Here is a 17,155-nt window from a genome sequence, read left to right on the forward strand (position 1 = left end):
AATTACATTTACTATTATATTACTTATCAGATCGGGTTTGGAAATTGGGATAATAAATACCATCCTCAACTTGTTCTCGACCAAGGATATTTAAAAATTGGGGAGCCCCATATTCGCCCTCGATTTTCCCCCGAAATCTTCCCCTATTAGGGTCAGGGACCAGATGATGACCCGGGCCGATGGGAATTTATGTCATCCTTACTTGGTGCTCTATTGTGGTGTAACCACAGAGAAGAGCTTTCAAATTTTTATTCTTTTTTCTTGAGATAAAATGATTGCAAGTTTCGGATTGGACTAGCAAAATGTCCAAATTTCTCTCCATTTAAAAACTCATTATCAAACACCATCGACAACCACAATTTCAAGTTTTGGTTTTAATTATCTCCCTTAATTAGAGTTGGACTTTCTTTTTTCGGAAAATATGCTTTATCTATATATATAAAGCAAAAGGCAGAGAATGATGAAATATTCAAAATACCAGAAAATGCCCTTGGTTAATTCAAACATTAAGAATTGAAATTATTAATTAAATGAGGATAATATGGTAAATTCACATTTTTTTTCATATTAAAAAAAATAACAAAATCAGATAATAGGTACTACTTTTATGGAACATAACTACCCATATTGTCTTTTCTTAATTTTTTTTAACAAAAAAAATAAATTCAATTGACACATGCGTGAGAGGCTAGTTAAAAGAATAGAAGCACATAAAGAGTATACGGCGGATTTGAAGAAATCATCCGAAAACCAACGTGAGGGCCGGGAAGAATTGACGAAACTAATTCGGTTGACTGCAGGTTTAAATATTTTTTTGAAAATCAGTTAGTAAACCTCCCGTTTAGCGGTTGGTTCCCTATTCAGAACCGGTTTTACATAATTTTATTTATATTAACACGTGTCATCTTGATAGTTGAACTTATTCTAAGCTACCGTGTAACCTACTACATGAGATCACACAAACCCGGTCGATATATTTACCTTAGTCGCGCCGCCTCACTCGTCCTTCGTTTCTGGCTCTCTCTTTCCCTTCTCAGTCGAACCCACACGACCAATCTCTCTCTTCTCTTCAGCTGATTCTTCGTGCGCCGCTGCCGCTGACCCCGTTCTCAGGTAAGCTCGTCGACCCTTTTTCAGTTTTCAGTGTTCATCTTTGTTCGGGTCTTTATCTGCCTTCTGGGTTTTCGGGGTTTCTGGATTGAAGGGGTTTGCTGGATTTATATGTTTATGTAATCTGCATACTTGTAATATAATATTTCTTGGGAAATCTGCATGCGTGAAATCTCTGTTTTTGGATTTGTGTAATCTGCATGTTTGTAAACTCTGTTTCTGTTGTGTTTTGGGCAAGTCCTAATTTGTTTCTTATCAGATTTCTTAGTGTTCAAACAGAGCATGCTGCATTTATTACACGTTTCGCTGAATAATCAAACAGAAATCACTTTTATGAATTGTGAGAGAATTTTGGCATACTGAAAAGTTATAACAATTCCAAATAAAGGCTACGAATTTGTGAGAGAATGTTGAAATAAAAGCTAAGAATTTGGGATTTTGAGTCTGCCCATGAGGTAAACACTATTTGAATACTAACGAATCTGATATGAAAATAGTAGAAAGAGATGTCTTTTTATCTTGAGTTGCAGTTTTCTAAGCTCCTGTTTCTGGTTCAGCCACTAAAGGAGAGAGCCGTACATGGGAGACCTCACAATTACCTCCAATGAGGACCAAAAGGCCGCCAAGCTACCCATCCCTGGAAAGCGAAACATCCTGATCACCAGTGCCTTGCCATACGTCAACAATGTCCCTCACCTTGGCAATATTATTGGCTGTATACATCATTCCCTTATTTTGTTTCCTTCTAATTTCTGGGAACCAAACAGATTCTTTTAATTTATTTATGTATTCTTTTGTTTTGTTGGCAGGCGTGTTGAGTGCCGATGTCTTTGCCCGCTACTGCCATCTTCGAGGCTACAATGCGGTTTACATATGTGGAACTGATGAGTACGGCACTGCGACAGAGACAAAAGCTATGGAAGAGAAGTGTAGCCCCCAAGAGATATGTGACAAGTAAGTTTTCCAGTGAAATTTATATAATTTGGTAAACTTAAGTTCTATTTGTTGTCTTTGATTTATTGAAATTTATTTCAAATTGTTGTGTTCTTGTAGATATCATGCAATTCATAGGGAGGTTTATCAGTGGTTTAACATAAGCTTTGAGAAATTTGGGCGCACATCGACACCACAACAAACAGAAGTGTGCCAAGCGATTTTCAAGAAGCTATTGGAGAATGATTGGCTTTCAGAGAACACAATGCAGCAGGTAGCATTCAATGGCTTGTAATTGTGCCCATTCTTTCCTATTTTCTTGGTTGAGTCAGTGATTATTTGCTTGCATTTTATGTTCATGCATTGCGATTTAGTTATGTTTTTTAGAATGTATTTGTATAAGTTATTTTAACTTGAATTAATACTGTAATTCAGCTTTACTGTGACACATGCAAACGGTTCTTAGCCGATAGGCTTGTGGAGGGGACATGCCCAACTCAAGGCTGTGACTACGCTTCTGCACGAGGAGATCAATGTGAGAACTGTGGAAAGCTTTTGAATCCGACGGAACTAAAAGATCCTAAATGCAAGGTGCATATGTTTTTTTTCATATCCTTTATTAGTATAAATTTCTGTATGTGTTGTATGCTATGTGCATATGTAAAATCAATTGAAAGGAAAGCATGACACGTCTGTACATAAGGTTTCCCAAATAAGAATGAGTACTACATTCCTCATTTGATCAAAATACTCAGGTCCTGTTCTCGTTGTTAACCTTTTCTGCAGCTTTGATAACTTTCTTCTTGTCCTCTGCATAATGAGTTAATAAATATGAATGTGAGAGTAACTTTCTTTTTTCCTCACGTGTAAAATTAAATGGACAGAAACGTGGTATTGTTACACGATTATGTTTCTCATTTTTGTCAATTGCAAGCAGGTCTGTAAGAGAACTCCACGGATTCGTGATACAAACCACATGTTTTTGGAACTCCCTTTGCTTAGGGATAAATTGGAAGAGTACATCAATAACACATCAGTGGCCGGGTCTTGGAGCCAGAATGCCATTCAAGCGACAAATGCATGGCTCAAAGAGGGGCTTAAACAACGATGTATTACCAGGGATCTGAAGTGGGGTGTTCCAGTTCCACATGATAACTTCAAGGACAAGGTTAATACATGTAATTTTAGTTATGCTAATTCTACTAATTTTTCTTACTATTTTTCAAAATTTGTTACATTGTCTCAACTCTGCTATTGATAGGTTTTCTATGTGTGGTTTGATGCTCCTATTGGATATGTCTCCATTACTAAATGCTACACTGATGATTGGGAGAAATGGTGGAAGAATCCTGAGAATGTGGAGTTGTATCAGTTTATGGGCAAAGATAATGTGCCATTCCATACAGTGAGTGTCCTATTCTGAGCATTTCTTACTTCGAAAAATCATATAATTGATTTCAATTGTGTACTTATTTATCTTCCAGGTGATGTTTCCGTCAACACTTCTTGGAACTGGTGAAAATTGGACTTTGATGAAGACTATCAGTGTTACTGAGTACTTAAACTACGAATCTGGTTGGTTGACTATCTAGTAATTCTTTAGTCACATTCTAGTTATGACCATTAATTGTGCATGATTTAAATTTGGATGGTTATGACCATTAATTAAATTATGAATGCATGATTTTAGAAGACCTTATTTATGAAAGCTCAAAGTTTTCGCCTTTGTGCAATATGTACTAGGTGATCTAAATTTTGATGGCTTTTACAGGAAAGTTTTCTAAGAGTAAAGGCATAGGGGTTTTTGGAAATGATGCAAAAGATACAAACATTCCTGTTGAAGTATGGAGATATTACTTGCTAACTAATAGGCCTGAGGTAATTTTGATGATTCCCATCTTCCTTTTTGACTTTTTTTTGTGATAGTTTGTAAATATCCTTCTTTCTCCGTATCTTTCGTTACTCGTTTTAATATATATATATATATATTTTTTTGGTGAACTAGGTATCAGACACATTATTTACGTGGGCCGACTTGCAAGCAAAACTGAACAGCGAATTGCTGAATAATTTGGGCAACTTTATAAATCGTGTTTTGAGTTTTGTTGCCAAACCTTCAGGTCGGACAGCCTTTGGTTTCTGAAAGTATTGACCAGGCAGCTGATTTGTCGTTTACAAGTTATTATCATGAGGAAGTTATTTTAGGAACAGTTATATTGTTGATTCTTGTTCTGCTTGTCAATTTTTGCTTCTGTCTGATGGTTATAGCTCTAGTGGTAAAGCCTCTACCTGCACACACACGGCCGGAGTTCAACTCTCCCCCTCCCCTTTCCCTGAATTAAAGAGAAAAAAGAAGATGCTTTTGGTTTTATATTTTTGCTTGAGGTGATCTGAAACCATATAACAAAATTATGTTGAAAATTCTTGATAGAGATAAACAACATTTCTTGATAATGCAACATTGCGATATCAAGGTTGGATATTTGTTCCTATATAGATCAGTTATGCATGTAATATCACAGAGGTAGTTGGATGATGATTAAATTGTATAAATGATTATTGCTCTATTTTCCTTGCGTCCTTACCTTTTTATGCATGTTTCCTGGTTTAACAAATAAGCATGGTATATGTGACACTTTGCAGCATGTAAACTAACAAAATCCATGTACAGGTCAAGGATATGGCTCTATTATTCCAGATGCTCCAAGTGCAGACTCAGATCTCTTGACAGAGAAACTAGCTGAAAAAGTTGGTAAATGTGTGGAGCAATATATAGAAGCAATGGAGAAGGTAATTGATATTTAGATGACAGTCTTGTTGCTAATAATAACTGGAAGCTTCTCCTCCGTACCTTTTTTTTTCACATGTCTCTTGCATTGGCATGACATTCTTATCTGCATTTTGTTTAGGTTAAACTAAAGCAAGGACTGAAAACAGCAATGAGCATTTCTAGTGAAGGGAATGCATATCTGCAAGTAAGCATGTTTTTAATCTCTGTTTGAGAGAATTGTTTATGGATAGGTTTCTGAAGGGTATGTGTTGGAAATGGCTGTGAAACTGATTATTCAACTGCTGCTAAGTTGCACCATCTACAATAACCATGCAGGAAAGCCAGTTCTGGAAGCTTTACAAGGAGGACCAACCTCGTTGCGCTGTTGTTATGAGAACTTCAGTCGGACTAGTGCATCTTCTTGCTTGTTTGTTGGAACCTTTTATGCCATCATTTTCTCTCGAAGTAATAAATTCTGTTCACAGATGATTGTGTTACTCTGAAATATTTTTGTGATCATGTGATATTACTATAATCATCCATGCTGAGATCTTTTTTTTCTTTAACTGCATTCAAGGTATTTAAGCAGCTTAATTTACCTCCTGAGACGCACATATCACTTTGTGATGATAAAGGAGATATTGATAGGGCAAGACGGCCTTGGGAGATTGTACCTGTTGGTCACAAGATTGGGAAACCAGAGCCATTGTTTAAGGAATTGGTATGTCTTTGACGTGCTTTGTCTTTCAATGTTGGACTCTCTGGCCTGCCATGATATGATTGCTGCATCACTTGCCTATTTGTAGATTCTAATTTAGTGAAAGTTTGCACTTGCACACAGAAAGATGAAGAAGTGGAATCCTTAAGGAAGAAGTTTGCTGGAAGTCAAGCAGACAGGAAGGAGAGGGAAGAAGCTGAAGCAGTGAAGGTGGCTGCACAACTCAAGAAAATGAAAGTTTCAGGTTAGAATTTCTTTACCTCTAGTTGATCTGGTCCACCACCGTTTGGTATTAGCAAAGTTAACTAATAAGTAATACTTCCCATACTTCTTTGTTGGATATTATACTTATTCTTACTTTAATACGTAGCTTCTCCTTGTAACCAAAGAAAAAGGTACATAGCTTCTCCTAAAATGTGGATAATCTCATAAGCTAAACTCATGTTTTCTGGGCACTTGTACTTGAAAAGAATCCTATACCCTTTATTATTTATTGCTAACATAAATATATCTATTCTGAATCCTGATAATCCATTTTTGTATCAGACAACAGCGGAAAGAAAAAGCAACAGGCCACAAAATCAGCAGCTGAAGCAGAGATTTCCATTTCTAGACTTGATATTCGTGTTGGCCTCATTACGAAAGCTCAGAAGCACCCTGATGCTGATTCGCTTTACGTAGAAGAGATTGATGTTGGTGAAGGACAGACTAGAACAGTTGTGAGTGGACTTGTCAAGTATATACCCATTGAAGAAATGCAGGTTTGTGTTTGCATCTACAGATTTTTTAATAGTAAAATTCAAATTAATTTCCATTACTTTTGGGCACCTGCTAATCCATTTGTTTATTCATATTAATTGTTCTGTGGCAGAACCGGAAGGTCTGTGTTCTTTGTAATCTGAAGCCAGCAACTATGCGGGGTATTAAATCACAAGCAATGGTTCTTGCTGCTTCGACCAGTGACCATGCCACGGTAAGCAGCCATGTATACCTTTAATTAGTGTTTGCATCTTATATGCTCTTGCTAATCAGGCTCTTTGAGTAAAATAAAAGAGTGTTAATATCGATTTGATGATAACTAATTTTAACTTTTGGTCTCTGTTGTGAGGATATTTTTGACGTATCTTTATGTAAAAATTGCTGCTATAAAAGAGTTGATTTCCTGTCTAGGCATCTAAGGGGTCTGCGTTTGTTTTTACTATGTTGTTTTTCTGTTTTTTGTATGTCTGTTTGTGGCCATCTTGTCCACCCTTTCTTTTATTGTCTTATGCAATAAAATTTTGTCTCATTTTTTTTAAAAAGTTGATTTCTGACAGGCATATGATTATCAGTGTTGGCCGTATCTGCACAAGGTCATGTGATAATATGGTGATAATATGTTTCTGCTTAAGTCCTGTAGTGGTTTTGACAGTCAGAGTAATTTAGCAATATCAAACTTGAGTCGCAATGATTGCTGGTTGTTTCTGATTAGTCACTAATTTAGAAGAACTATGCCTTTGTAACTCACGTTTCTTGAAATCTTAGCCTTTGTGGAAACTATTGCAAACGCTATCCATTCTCAGAACCTTTGTCAAGCATGTAGAAAGTTTATCTGTGTGGTACTAATGTAATTACTGACGAGATCTTCAATGTTGGGTGCCTCTCAGGTTGAATTGGTTGATCCACCAAAAGCTGCTCAAGTTGGCGAGAGAGTTACATTTCCAGGGTTCGTCGGTGAACCTGATGAGGTGTTGAACCCCAAGAAGAAAGTGTGGGAGACCTTGCAAGTGGATCTGCACACTAACACTGACCTAGTGGCCTGCTACAGAGATATTCCCCTCACAACATCAGCTGGTGTTTGCACTGTATCCTCAATTTGTGGCGGGTCAATTAGATAGAAGATAATTTATTCTCTAGAGGTTGAAAAGGAACTGAAACGAAACAGCCAATTTTGGATTTTTTTTGCTGTAAAATGGTTATTTGAAAAACAATGACCAATTTTTGCTCGCGGATTGAGACCACTTTTGCTCCTCTTGTCATTTGGGTGAAAAAGGGAAAATGTCGTCTACTTCTACATGCTTCATGTGTAAAACGAAAGTTTTTATCATTTATAGTCAAAATTTAGAAACTTTCAAATATGGGGAAAAATTCACTTAAATGTATCCAAATTGGGAATTTCACAGGCAAAATTTTGTAAACATCATTCTTTTAATTTGGACTGAAGTGGGTACAAAATAATTTATGCAACTGGATATTAGTGGATGATGAAAATAAAATATAGAAGAGAGAGAGAGAGAGAGTCTATATCTATTTCAGTGGTTTACACTATCTTTTCTCTCGTAAATGAGAGCTAGCATTAAATAAATAAATAATAGTACAACCGTGTGTTGTAAATGCAGAGAATCCAAATCCAGATATACATGCAAAATTCAAACATAACCTCAAGTTCAACAGGAAGACATAGAGCAAGCTAAGCTGTACATGGAAGGAGAAGGAAATCAAAACAAGAAAACAACACCAAATGCATGACCTCATAAGAAACTTTCTGCATCCCCCACTCTACCTTTTCCATATCTTTAGTCTGATCTTTGCAACAATCTTAACAAACAACTCAGGCCTTCTTGAGATCACGAAATCCGCAAGAACCACTCCCACCACCATCCCACTTCCATATCCAGCCAAACAAAATCTCCAATCAAGTTCCAATGTTCCAGCTGAGCCTGAATCATTTTCTTCTACCACTGAGGATGGCTGTTGAGGGGCCTCAGGATCTCCGCATTTCCTTGGCAATGGATCTCCACACAACCCGGGGTTTCCCTCATATGAAGTACTATTGAATGAAGTAAGTTGGGTTCCTTGTGGAATACGACCTGTGAGGTTGTTGTGAGACACATCTAAGTTTCCAAGAAAATTAAGCTGCGTCAGTTGTTGGGGGATCTGTCCAGAGAGCTTGTTTCGTGAAAGGTCCAGCGATTCAAGATTCGTTAACTTGCCCAGCAATGACGGGATGGAACCAGTGAGAATGTTGTTGGAAATGTTGAGGGAGTGAAGCTCCGTAAGGTTCCCAATGAACTCTGGAATCTGTCCTTCAAATTTGTTGCTTGAGATATCAAAGGATGCAAAGTCTTCTAGGATCTTTGAATAGTATAGATCCAAACCTTTAGTTGCTATTGTGATAGAGTAATCTACACTGTAACTTACTGGGAAATTGTTGGCGTTATAAGTTACGACTGTGTGCATGTAGTCTGAGTTGTTTACAGTACTGTCTGGAAACACAGATGGAATTTCGCCTGTGAAATTATTGTAAGACAAGTCAAGAATGCGCAACTTGGGGAAATCTAGATTCTTTCTAGAATTTCCTATGACGCCGTTGAATGCATTCTGGCGCATCGCCAAAAGTTTTAACTCAGGAAGAGTCCCCAACCAAATGGGAAAATCATCACTGAATTGGTTGTTTGACAGAACAAGATATTCGAGCATCAGACAATTGGCCAATGATCTTGGCAATCTCCCCTGCAATTGGTTATGGCTAACATCAATCATCCTCAAACTGCTTCTGTTGCTGTATGATTGTGGAACAATACCATGAAAGGAGTTTCTTCCAAGAAGCAAAAGGATTAGACCATCACTGAAGTTTCCAAGACACTGAGGAAGCGTGCCACTCAAGTTATTTTTCGACAAGTCGAGGTACCGAAGAGAACTCATATGGCAAAGCAACGGCGAGATTTCTCCACTAAAGTTGTTCTCAGGAACTCTGTATTCTAGCATGGATGGTGGAGGGATCGGTACCAGTCCATGAAACATGTTGGACGAGAGCCTTAAGCATAGCAAGTTAACCCAGGGTAGAAAAAATGGAAGTTGGTCAGAAACGAAGTTTTCAGAAATGTCCATGTATACCAAAGTCTCGGTGCTTATGTTCCACATCCATTTTGGTACTTGGCCATGGAGTTTGTTTCTAGACAGGTCTAACCGCTCCAAATTTGTTTGATATCTCAGGAAAGATGGGAACTCTCTTATGTTGCATGCACTCAAACTTAGAACGGTGAACTGTTGAATAGTTGTATTCGTACTTTTGGATTCGGTGACGAATTCCAAATTGTTCCCATTCAATTGGAGTTCATAGAGATTTTGTAGCTTTTGAAACATCTCTAACTTTACTACACCGCTCAGGTGATTTCCATGTAGATAAAGGAGCTCAAGATTCATGAGATTGGAGAATGAGGTAGGAATTGAACCATTCAAACTGTTAAAAGCAAGGTCTAGGTAAATTAGTTTGGTAAAGTTACCTAGCCAAGATGGGATTGGACCAGTTAATGGATTAGAACTGATCCTACACACAGTCAATTTGGTAAGGTTTGCCAAGGAATCAGGAATTGAACCTACAAATTTGTTTGCTGAAACATCTAGATAAGTGAGTTGTCTAAGATTACCAAGTGCGGATGGAACCAACCCTTCCGAAAAATTGCATTGAGCCACATCCAACACTTGCAATAAATTAAGCTTTTCAATCGAAGAAGGTATTATTCCGTAAAAACCAGTAAAGGAAACTTTTAGTAAGACAAGAGGACTACTTCGATTAAATTCAGGAAAATATCCAGTAAGATCTTGGTTGTATCTAACACTAAGACTTTTTAAGTTTGGTAGGTTGAAAATTCTCACTGGGAACTCACCAACTAGGTCACATTCCTTGAGAGCAAGGAATGTCAAAAATGTTAAATTTGCCAAGGATTCAGGTACCGTTGAAGATATGCTAACGAAACTGAGCTGAAGAGTTTCTAGATTAGTTAAGTTTTGAACTAGACTTCTCATATCAGATGGTTGAAGTTTCAACAATCCCTCACTAGAAGATGTTTCAAGATTGCAACAAAGATTAAGGGATGTCAACTTGGATAACTGGGAAACTTCAGATGGGACTTGACCAGAAAAGACAGAGGCAGAGAGGTCAAGCTGAGTGAGGCTTGGAAAATTTTTGATGCTACCAGGAATTTGAGAGTAATTGAAGTTATTGTCAGAGAGGTTTAACCTTTGAAGATGAACTAGGCGGAACAGGCTACTATTGGAGTGGATAGAGCCGTAGAGATAACTGCTGCTAAGATCAAGGCCAATAACATGTCCCGTCTTCTCATCACACTCCACACCGTCCCACGAGCAGCAGCTGCTGTTTCCTCCTCCACCAAGTTTCCATGCTGAAACCTTTGGATAAGCACCGTCATAACTTGAAGCAGATTTGTCAATAATAAAGCTCTTCTTGAACTGCAGCAAGGCAGAGCTCTCCTCCTCACGGCAAGAAAGCTGCTGCAAAGAGTATACAAATTTAGCAACCACAAGATGAAACAGCAGCAGAACTACTAGTTTCGAGAGCATGCGAATCGACACGTTGAATAAGCACAGGGACAGCCCCATAATGTTCTGATATTTTTTCTGTGCACTCTAAGCTAAATGACCATCTGTGTGGAAGTGAAGGTTAGAGAGAGAGCTATTTATGGACTGGCAGGATCAAATTCTTGAGCAATAATATGACAAGATTGAATATAAACAAGTATAATCGAGTTAACATATCCACTTGGCATTATATGGCACCATCAAGAGATAATATTATTGACCTTTGAATCAATATAATAAAGAAGTGTTTTCAGACTCTCGACCAAATAAAAGAAACTTCCGTTTTCAATATAAATGCAACGAGTACTTGTCACAGGAAATTATTTCATCCTTCCCATTAAGAACAATTGTTGTCAATTCGGAATAAAAGAAAAACAATTCATGTCAACTACATAGATTGGCTTTGTGATATGTTCAATTAGAAACGGCCAACAAACTTCAAGTCAACTTGTCATTAACTTTGGTGCTGCAAAATTGACAAATTCTTAATATGGGATAAGGTCTACGTGGGTGCAAAGGCTGGTCTGTGTAAAAAGACTAGAAGATAAGGTTATATAAGATCATCCCCAACCCTTTTTCCTATTCAATTTTTGGAATATTATTCAGTCAGAAGTCAAATTTTGGGAAGAACATGGTATAATGAACATATCTACGTGGGTGCGTGGATACGCTGAACAGAACATTGTATTGCTGGAATGAACATATCTACTTTGAGCCTTGTTCATTAGACATTTACACCATATATATATTCAAGACTTTTGCTACACTATACACAACAATCCCTCAGATTACAAGGAAATCTAGGAGTACAAGACGAGTTTACAAATATCAGTATGCAGGATGACTAGTCAAACTAATTAGATCATGATCATCAAACAGGTCTGTCAAAACCGCAAGCAAAGTATATACAAACAGAGAAAAATACGTATACGTATGCGTGACGTTTGGAGATAATTAGATTAGATAAAACTAACTGAATCATGAAAACTTTCTCAGACTTTATGCAGTCAAATGAGACTTTAAGCTTCAATGTACTCTCTACCTCCAGTGGTGCAGCATATACAATTGCATCATCCGCCAGCTCATGGAGCCTTCAAGACTAGTAACCCTAATAAATGAGTCATCTTCAACTCTATACTCAATTATTGGTTCTACTTTTACATTGTTAGTTCCCAATTTGGAGACGACGGAGTATTCCACTATAATCAAATGAGAGAATACAATAGTGTTTAACACTCAAAAACCCAAGCCCCAAATATACCCAAGCTCACGCCCCAAATATACCCAAGCTCACACACTCAAGAATATAAAGGGAATACAAATTGAGTACAAATTTAGAAAGGAAAAATAACCAATGGCAGCAACAAATGTTTTGCTGCCCAACTCTTATTTTTCCTCTCTCACTTTTCTCTCTCAGACTTTGGTGCGGCTCTTCTCTCTCTTGCATCTTGCTGCTGCCATGCTTCTCTATTTATAGAGAAGCCAACGGGTGAAGGCCAACTACTTCAGTTATGAGGCCAACTACTGAAGTCAAACCTACTAATTAGCCAACGTCCAACAATTAATGTGCCCATGCAATTTGTCTGCCAATCAACCAAGACAAACAGCCGAAAGCAACCAATCAACCAAATACCAAGGCAAACAGCCAACTACAGCAATAACTAGCAGAAAGTGAATTTCACCTTTTTGACTATTGGTTTGAGCCAATAATCAACAGTTTCCCCATTGAAGAAACATTTGGAATTTAAATTTTATAGTCGCATTATAGGAAAACACAGAGTAAGGGTACATACACACATAGAAGGAGAAGGAAAATAAACAACATAACCAGAAAAAGAAAAAAAAAAAAAAAAAAAAAAAAAAAGAGCACCAAATGCATAACCCAATAAACTCAGTTTCTTATCCCCTATTCTCCCTTCTGGCCCTTCTTCTCCTTTTCATGGTTAGTCTGATCATTCCAACAATCTCAATAAACCACTCAGGCCATCTTGTGATCACCACATCTGAAAGAACCACTCCAACTAGCAACCCACTTCCAAGTCCTGCCAAACCAAATTTCCAATCAAGTTCAAAGCCCGACTCATTTTCGTGTTCGTTTGAAGAAGGTGGCAGCAGTTGAGAATTTCCACATGTATTTGGCAATGGATATCCACATAATCCCAGGTTTCCCTCATATGAAGCGATGACGAATGTAGAAAGTTGGCCTCCACTCGGTATGGGACCTGTGAGACTGTTGTGAGATACATCGAATTCTGATAGAAATGTAAGTTGATTCAGTTGTGGAGGGATCTCTCCTGAGAGCTGGTTCTGTGACAGGTCCAGTGATTCAAGCAGGGTTAAGTTGGCCAAGAATGTTGGGATACCACCCGAGAGAATGTTATTGGAAACATTGAGCAAGCGAAGCCCCTTTAAGTTCCCAATGAACTCAGGAATCTTCCCTTCAAATTTGTTGCTTGAGAGATCAACAGCAGCAAAGTCTTCTTGAATGAACTTATAGTATCTTTCCACACCCTTATTTGTTATCATGACTGAGAAATGATAATTGTACAACATTGAACTCCCCGAACCATAATTCGAGTTTACCTTCATATATGCAGACTGGTTTAGAGTGATGCCTCTCAGGGAAATCCCGGAAAAGAGGTATGCAGATGGAAACTCGCCTGTGAAATTGTTGTGAGACAAATCTAGAATGCGCAACTCGGGGAAGCCAATATTCTTTTCTTGGTTTCGTATGCCACCATAGAACCCATTACGGCTCATTGCCAAAAGTTTTAACTTTGGAAGAGTCCCCAACCAGAAGGGAAAAACATCAGTGAATTGATTGTTTGACAAAACAAGAAACTCAAGCATCACACAGTTCACCAGTGACCTTGGTAATTTCCCCTGCAATTTGTTCTTTCCAACATCAATCATCCTCAGATTGCTTAAGTTGGTGTATGTTTGAGGAAGAATACCCTCAAAGGAGTTGTTTCCGAGACACTGCGGAAGCATGCCACTCAATCTGTTAGTTGACAAATCAAGGACCTTCAGAGAGCTCAAACTACAGAACAATGGTGGAATTTCTCCAGTTAATTTGTTCCCTGAAACATCATAGAATGTGATCGATGGTGGAGGTACTGGTAGTGGTCCAAGTAGCATGTTAGAACCAAGATCAAACGCTAGTAAGTTAACCCAAGGAAGGACAACTGGAGGCTGTTCAAAGCCTGAAAGAAAGTTATCAGAAATCGAGATGACCTGCAAAGTTTCTGTGCTTGTGTTCCACATCCATTTGGGTACTTGGCCATGCAATCTGTTTTGAGAAAGGTCCAACCACTCCAAACTTCGTTGATATCTTAAGAAATGTGGAAACTCTGTTATGTTGCAGGCTGCCAATCCTAGAATCCTAAACTTCGGAACAGTTTGATTACTAATGATTCTGGATTCAGTGAGCAGCTCCAATTTGTTATTAGATAGCTGGAGGCGGGTGAGATTTTGTAACTTAAGAAACATGTGGAACTCCAGTCTACCACTTAGACTGTTTCCTTGTAGATAAAGGAGATTGAGATCAACAAGATTGGATAGTGACTCAGGAACTGAACCGTTCAATTTATTCCAAGCTCTATCTCAGTTAGTCTGCTGAGGTTGCCTAGCCATGATGGGATTGGACCAACTAATTGATTATAAGGAAGACTAAGAAAACTGAGTTCGGTGAGGTTTCCAAGGGAAGACGGAATGGAACCAGTTAAACTCATATTTCCAAGCTCCAGGAGAGTGAGTTTGGTTTGTTTACCAACCCAAGACAAGGAACCGCCACTAAAGTTATTATGAGAAAGTGAAAGAGATCTAAGTTGGGTAAGGTTTGCCAATGAAGCAGGGATTGGACCCTTGAATTTGCATCCACTCACATCTAGCTCGTTTAATGAACCGAGCTTTTCTATCGAAGAAGGCAGGTGTCCAGAAAAACTAGTGCTGGCAAGTAAAAGTGACATGAGAGGACTAGTTTGATTAAATTCAGGCAAATAACCAGTAAGATCAGGGTTGTATCTCACACTAAAAAATTTTGAGTTTGGTAAACTGAAAATTCTTACTGGGAATTCGCCAAACAGCCCACTATCTCTTAGGAGGAGAGATGTCAAGGATGATAAATTTGCCATGGAATTGGGAACTGTCGAAAAAATGTTTACGAAACTGAGATGAAGCTTTTCCAGGCTAGTTAAGTTTTGAACTAGACTTCTCATATTGGATGGATGGAGTTCCAACAATCCTTGACCGGAAAATCTATCAAGATTGAGAGACAGATCAAGGGATGACAATTTGGACAAGTGTGAAACTTCAGATGGGACTTGACCAGAAAAGACAGAGGCGGAGAGGTTGAGATAAGTGAGCCTTGGAAAATTCCTAATGCTACTAGGAACTTGAGAGTAGTTGAAGTGATTATCAGCAAGGTTTAGTCTCTGAAGGTGAACAAGACGGAAGAGGCTGCTGTTAGAGTTGATGGAGCCGTAGAGAAAACTGCTACTAAGCTCAAGGCCAACCACATGACCCGTCTGCACATCACATTCGACGCTGTCCCATGAGCAGCAGCTGCTATTTGCTCCTTTAGCTGGTTTCCACGATAAAAGCTTTGGATAAGCACCAGCGTAAAGCGAAGCAGATGCGTCCAGAAAAAAACTTTGCTTGAATTGCAGCAAAGCAGAGCTTTCCTCATCATGGCATGATGGCTGCCGCTGCTGCAAAGAGTTCAAAGAGTGAGCAATAACCACAAGATGAAACAACAACAGAACTACTAGTTTTGAAAGCATCTTGCCAATGGACACGTTATGGTACCATATGGTGTTTTTTTTTTAAACTTTCTTTTGCACTCTTAGGTAGAGAAGCGGGAAATGCAAAGTGAGAGACCTTTTTATCGACTGACTGGTCATGAGAAGCAAAAATTGCATCAAAAATTCAAAGATATTGACTTCCTCAAGTCAACTAATAAGTTAAGTTTATTAAAAGTCAAGTCGTCTGACAGGGGTGAGATAGATCACAAGTTCAAAGATATGTCTTGAAAAATATGTCTTCACTCGATCGATCTCATCCATCCATCTGATCTTTGATGCTCCGAAACATACGTTTGCACCAACAAAGACATGCAACCTTAATTATTGCAAGAATTTCATCTTTGCCATTTGCAAATGCAAGAACCATCTGTTAGATTTTTAGAAGGGTGGATTTTTATGTTTTTTTATCTTTAAAAATCCATCTCTTTAATTAAAAAATTTCTATGTGGACCATGTGCTTCGGTTTTGGTCTATGTTTGGTCTATGCTTGTATTGGTCTATGAAGTGGGTTTTTCAAGCTGCAAGTTGATTTGTGAATTGAATTCTGAGAGGCTCGTGGGCTAATGATGGTTATTAGGGTATATTTTCAGAAATTATTGTTGGGTTCATTTTTATACATGATTTATGATATCATTTACCCAATGTTTTGAGTTAGTTCTTGACATTTTATAGCATTTTTCTTCTTTTTTGTGTTTTATGTTTACCTTGGTTGGCATAAATGTGTGCTAAAAGTGCATTATTGAATATAAATTCTGATTTTGCTCATTTTCGTAGGTCAACTTTTTTACCTTGGATCACCATGCTCCGGTGCTCGGATGAGGTGAAGCTCTTCATGAAACTTGCTCCAATGGATGTTGACTACAACATATCTAAATGTGAGCTTCATTGAACTAGTATAGCCTAGCAAACCGATCCAACATTAATCCTAACTCTGGAATTGTGGTTTGGACCACCTTTACCTCCATTGGATGTCACCCGCCCTTTTCTACTTGTTACCACACCACTTAGTAACAATGTTTTACTTAGGTAAGCTGGGATCTCATTCTAAATAGTTGGATCCCTCTTAAGGTATCAAAATTCAAAGAAATGATGAAATGTGAACATTAGCCTACCTAGCTTTAGGAAAAGGTTAAGTATCCTATGGATTGGTGAGTTGGAAAGGGAGAGAGGGTAGCTAGGGGGAGGAAATCATTCGAAACATTCTATACACTTTGCATTTTTTTGAAACAAGAGAGAGAGGAGAGCAAGGAGCAGCCAAGCAAAGGAGGCTACCAAAGAGAAGAAGAAACCATTCCACCATTGAAGGCTTTTGTGCCTTCACCTTCATAAAATGTGTAACTTCTTTCTAGTTTTATTTCAAGTTGTATTTACTATGAACATGAGGAACTAAACTCCATAGCTAGGGCTTAGGTTGAAGCCCTAAACATGTTTACACTTTTGTTTCGATGCTATGTGTTTGTT

At 38.2% G+C, this 17,155-nt stretch overlaps 2 protein-coding genes and 1 pseudogene across 2 annotated transcripts; 1 reads left to right on the forward strand and 2 right to left on the reverse strand.

Moving 5' to 3' along the window:
- Positions 1 to 952: 952 nt before the first annotated feature.
- On the forward strand, positions 953 to 7,531 carry LOC110750636 (putative methionine--tRNA ligase). The gene is made up of 18 exons (XM_021950994.2): positions 953 to 1,113; positions 1,668 to 1,825; positions 1,920 to 2,064; positions 2,164 to 2,317; positions 2,479 to 2,634; positions 2,981 to 3,211; positions 3,305 to 3,448; positions 3,528 to 3,618; positions 3,815 to 3,921; positions 4,049 to 4,163; positions 4,715 to 4,833; positions 4,953 to 5,018; positions 5,150 to 5,278; positions 5,391 to 5,534; positions 5,655 to 5,775; positions 6,078 to 6,292; positions 6,403 to 6,504; positions 7,178 to 7,531. Exons 2-18 carry the CDS (start codon positions 1,690 to 1,692, stop codon positions 7,406 to 7,408), a joined length of 2,406 nt encoding a protein of 801 aa, XP_021806686.2. The 5' UTR covers positions 953 to 1,113; positions 1,668 to 1,689; the 3' UTR covers positions 7,409 to 7,531.
- A 148-nt stretch (positions 7,532 to 7,679) lies between these two features.
- On the reverse strand, positions 7,680 to 11,063 carry LOC148296850 (receptor like protein 27-like). The gene has a single exon (XM_088248423.1). The coding sequence runs from the start codon at positions 10,911 to 10,913 to the stop codon at positions 8,070 to 8,072; it is 2,844 nt and encodes a 947-aa protein (XP_088104549.1). The 5' UTR covers positions 10,914 to 11,063; the 3' UTR covers positions 7,680 to 8,069.
- Positions 11,064 to 12,844: 1,781 nt separating this feature from the next.
- LOC110750664 (receptor-like protein 6) lies at positions 12,845 to 15,673 on the reverse strand (annotated as a pseudogene).
- Positions 15,674 to 17,155: the final 1,482 nt, after the last annotated feature.

Source organism: Prunus avium, chromosome 2 (genome assembly GCF_965620075.1).
Source record: "Prunus avium chromosome 2, drPruAviu1.hap1.1, whole genome shotgun sequence".
NCBI lineage: Eukaryota > Viridiplantae > Streptophyta > Magnoliopsida > Rosales > Rosaceae > Prunus > Prunus avium.

Coding starts and splice junctions, on each gene's coding strand:
- LOC110750636 (XM_021950994.2), top strand. CDS start 1,690: ATGGGAGACCTCACAATTACCTCCAATGAGGACCAAAAGGCCGCCAAG. Junction 3,619..3,814: donor GTACTTAAACTACGAATCTG/GTTGGTTGACTA, acceptor TGGCTTTTACAG/GAAAGTTTTCTAAGAGTAAA. Junction 3,922..4,048: donor TGCTAACTAATAGGCCTGAG/GTAATTTTGATG, acceptor TTGGTGAACTAG/GTATCAGACACATTATTTAC.
- LOC148296850 (XM_088248423.1), bottom strand. CDS start 10,913: ATGGGGCTGTCCCTGTGCTTATTCAACGTGTCGATTCGCATGCTCTCG.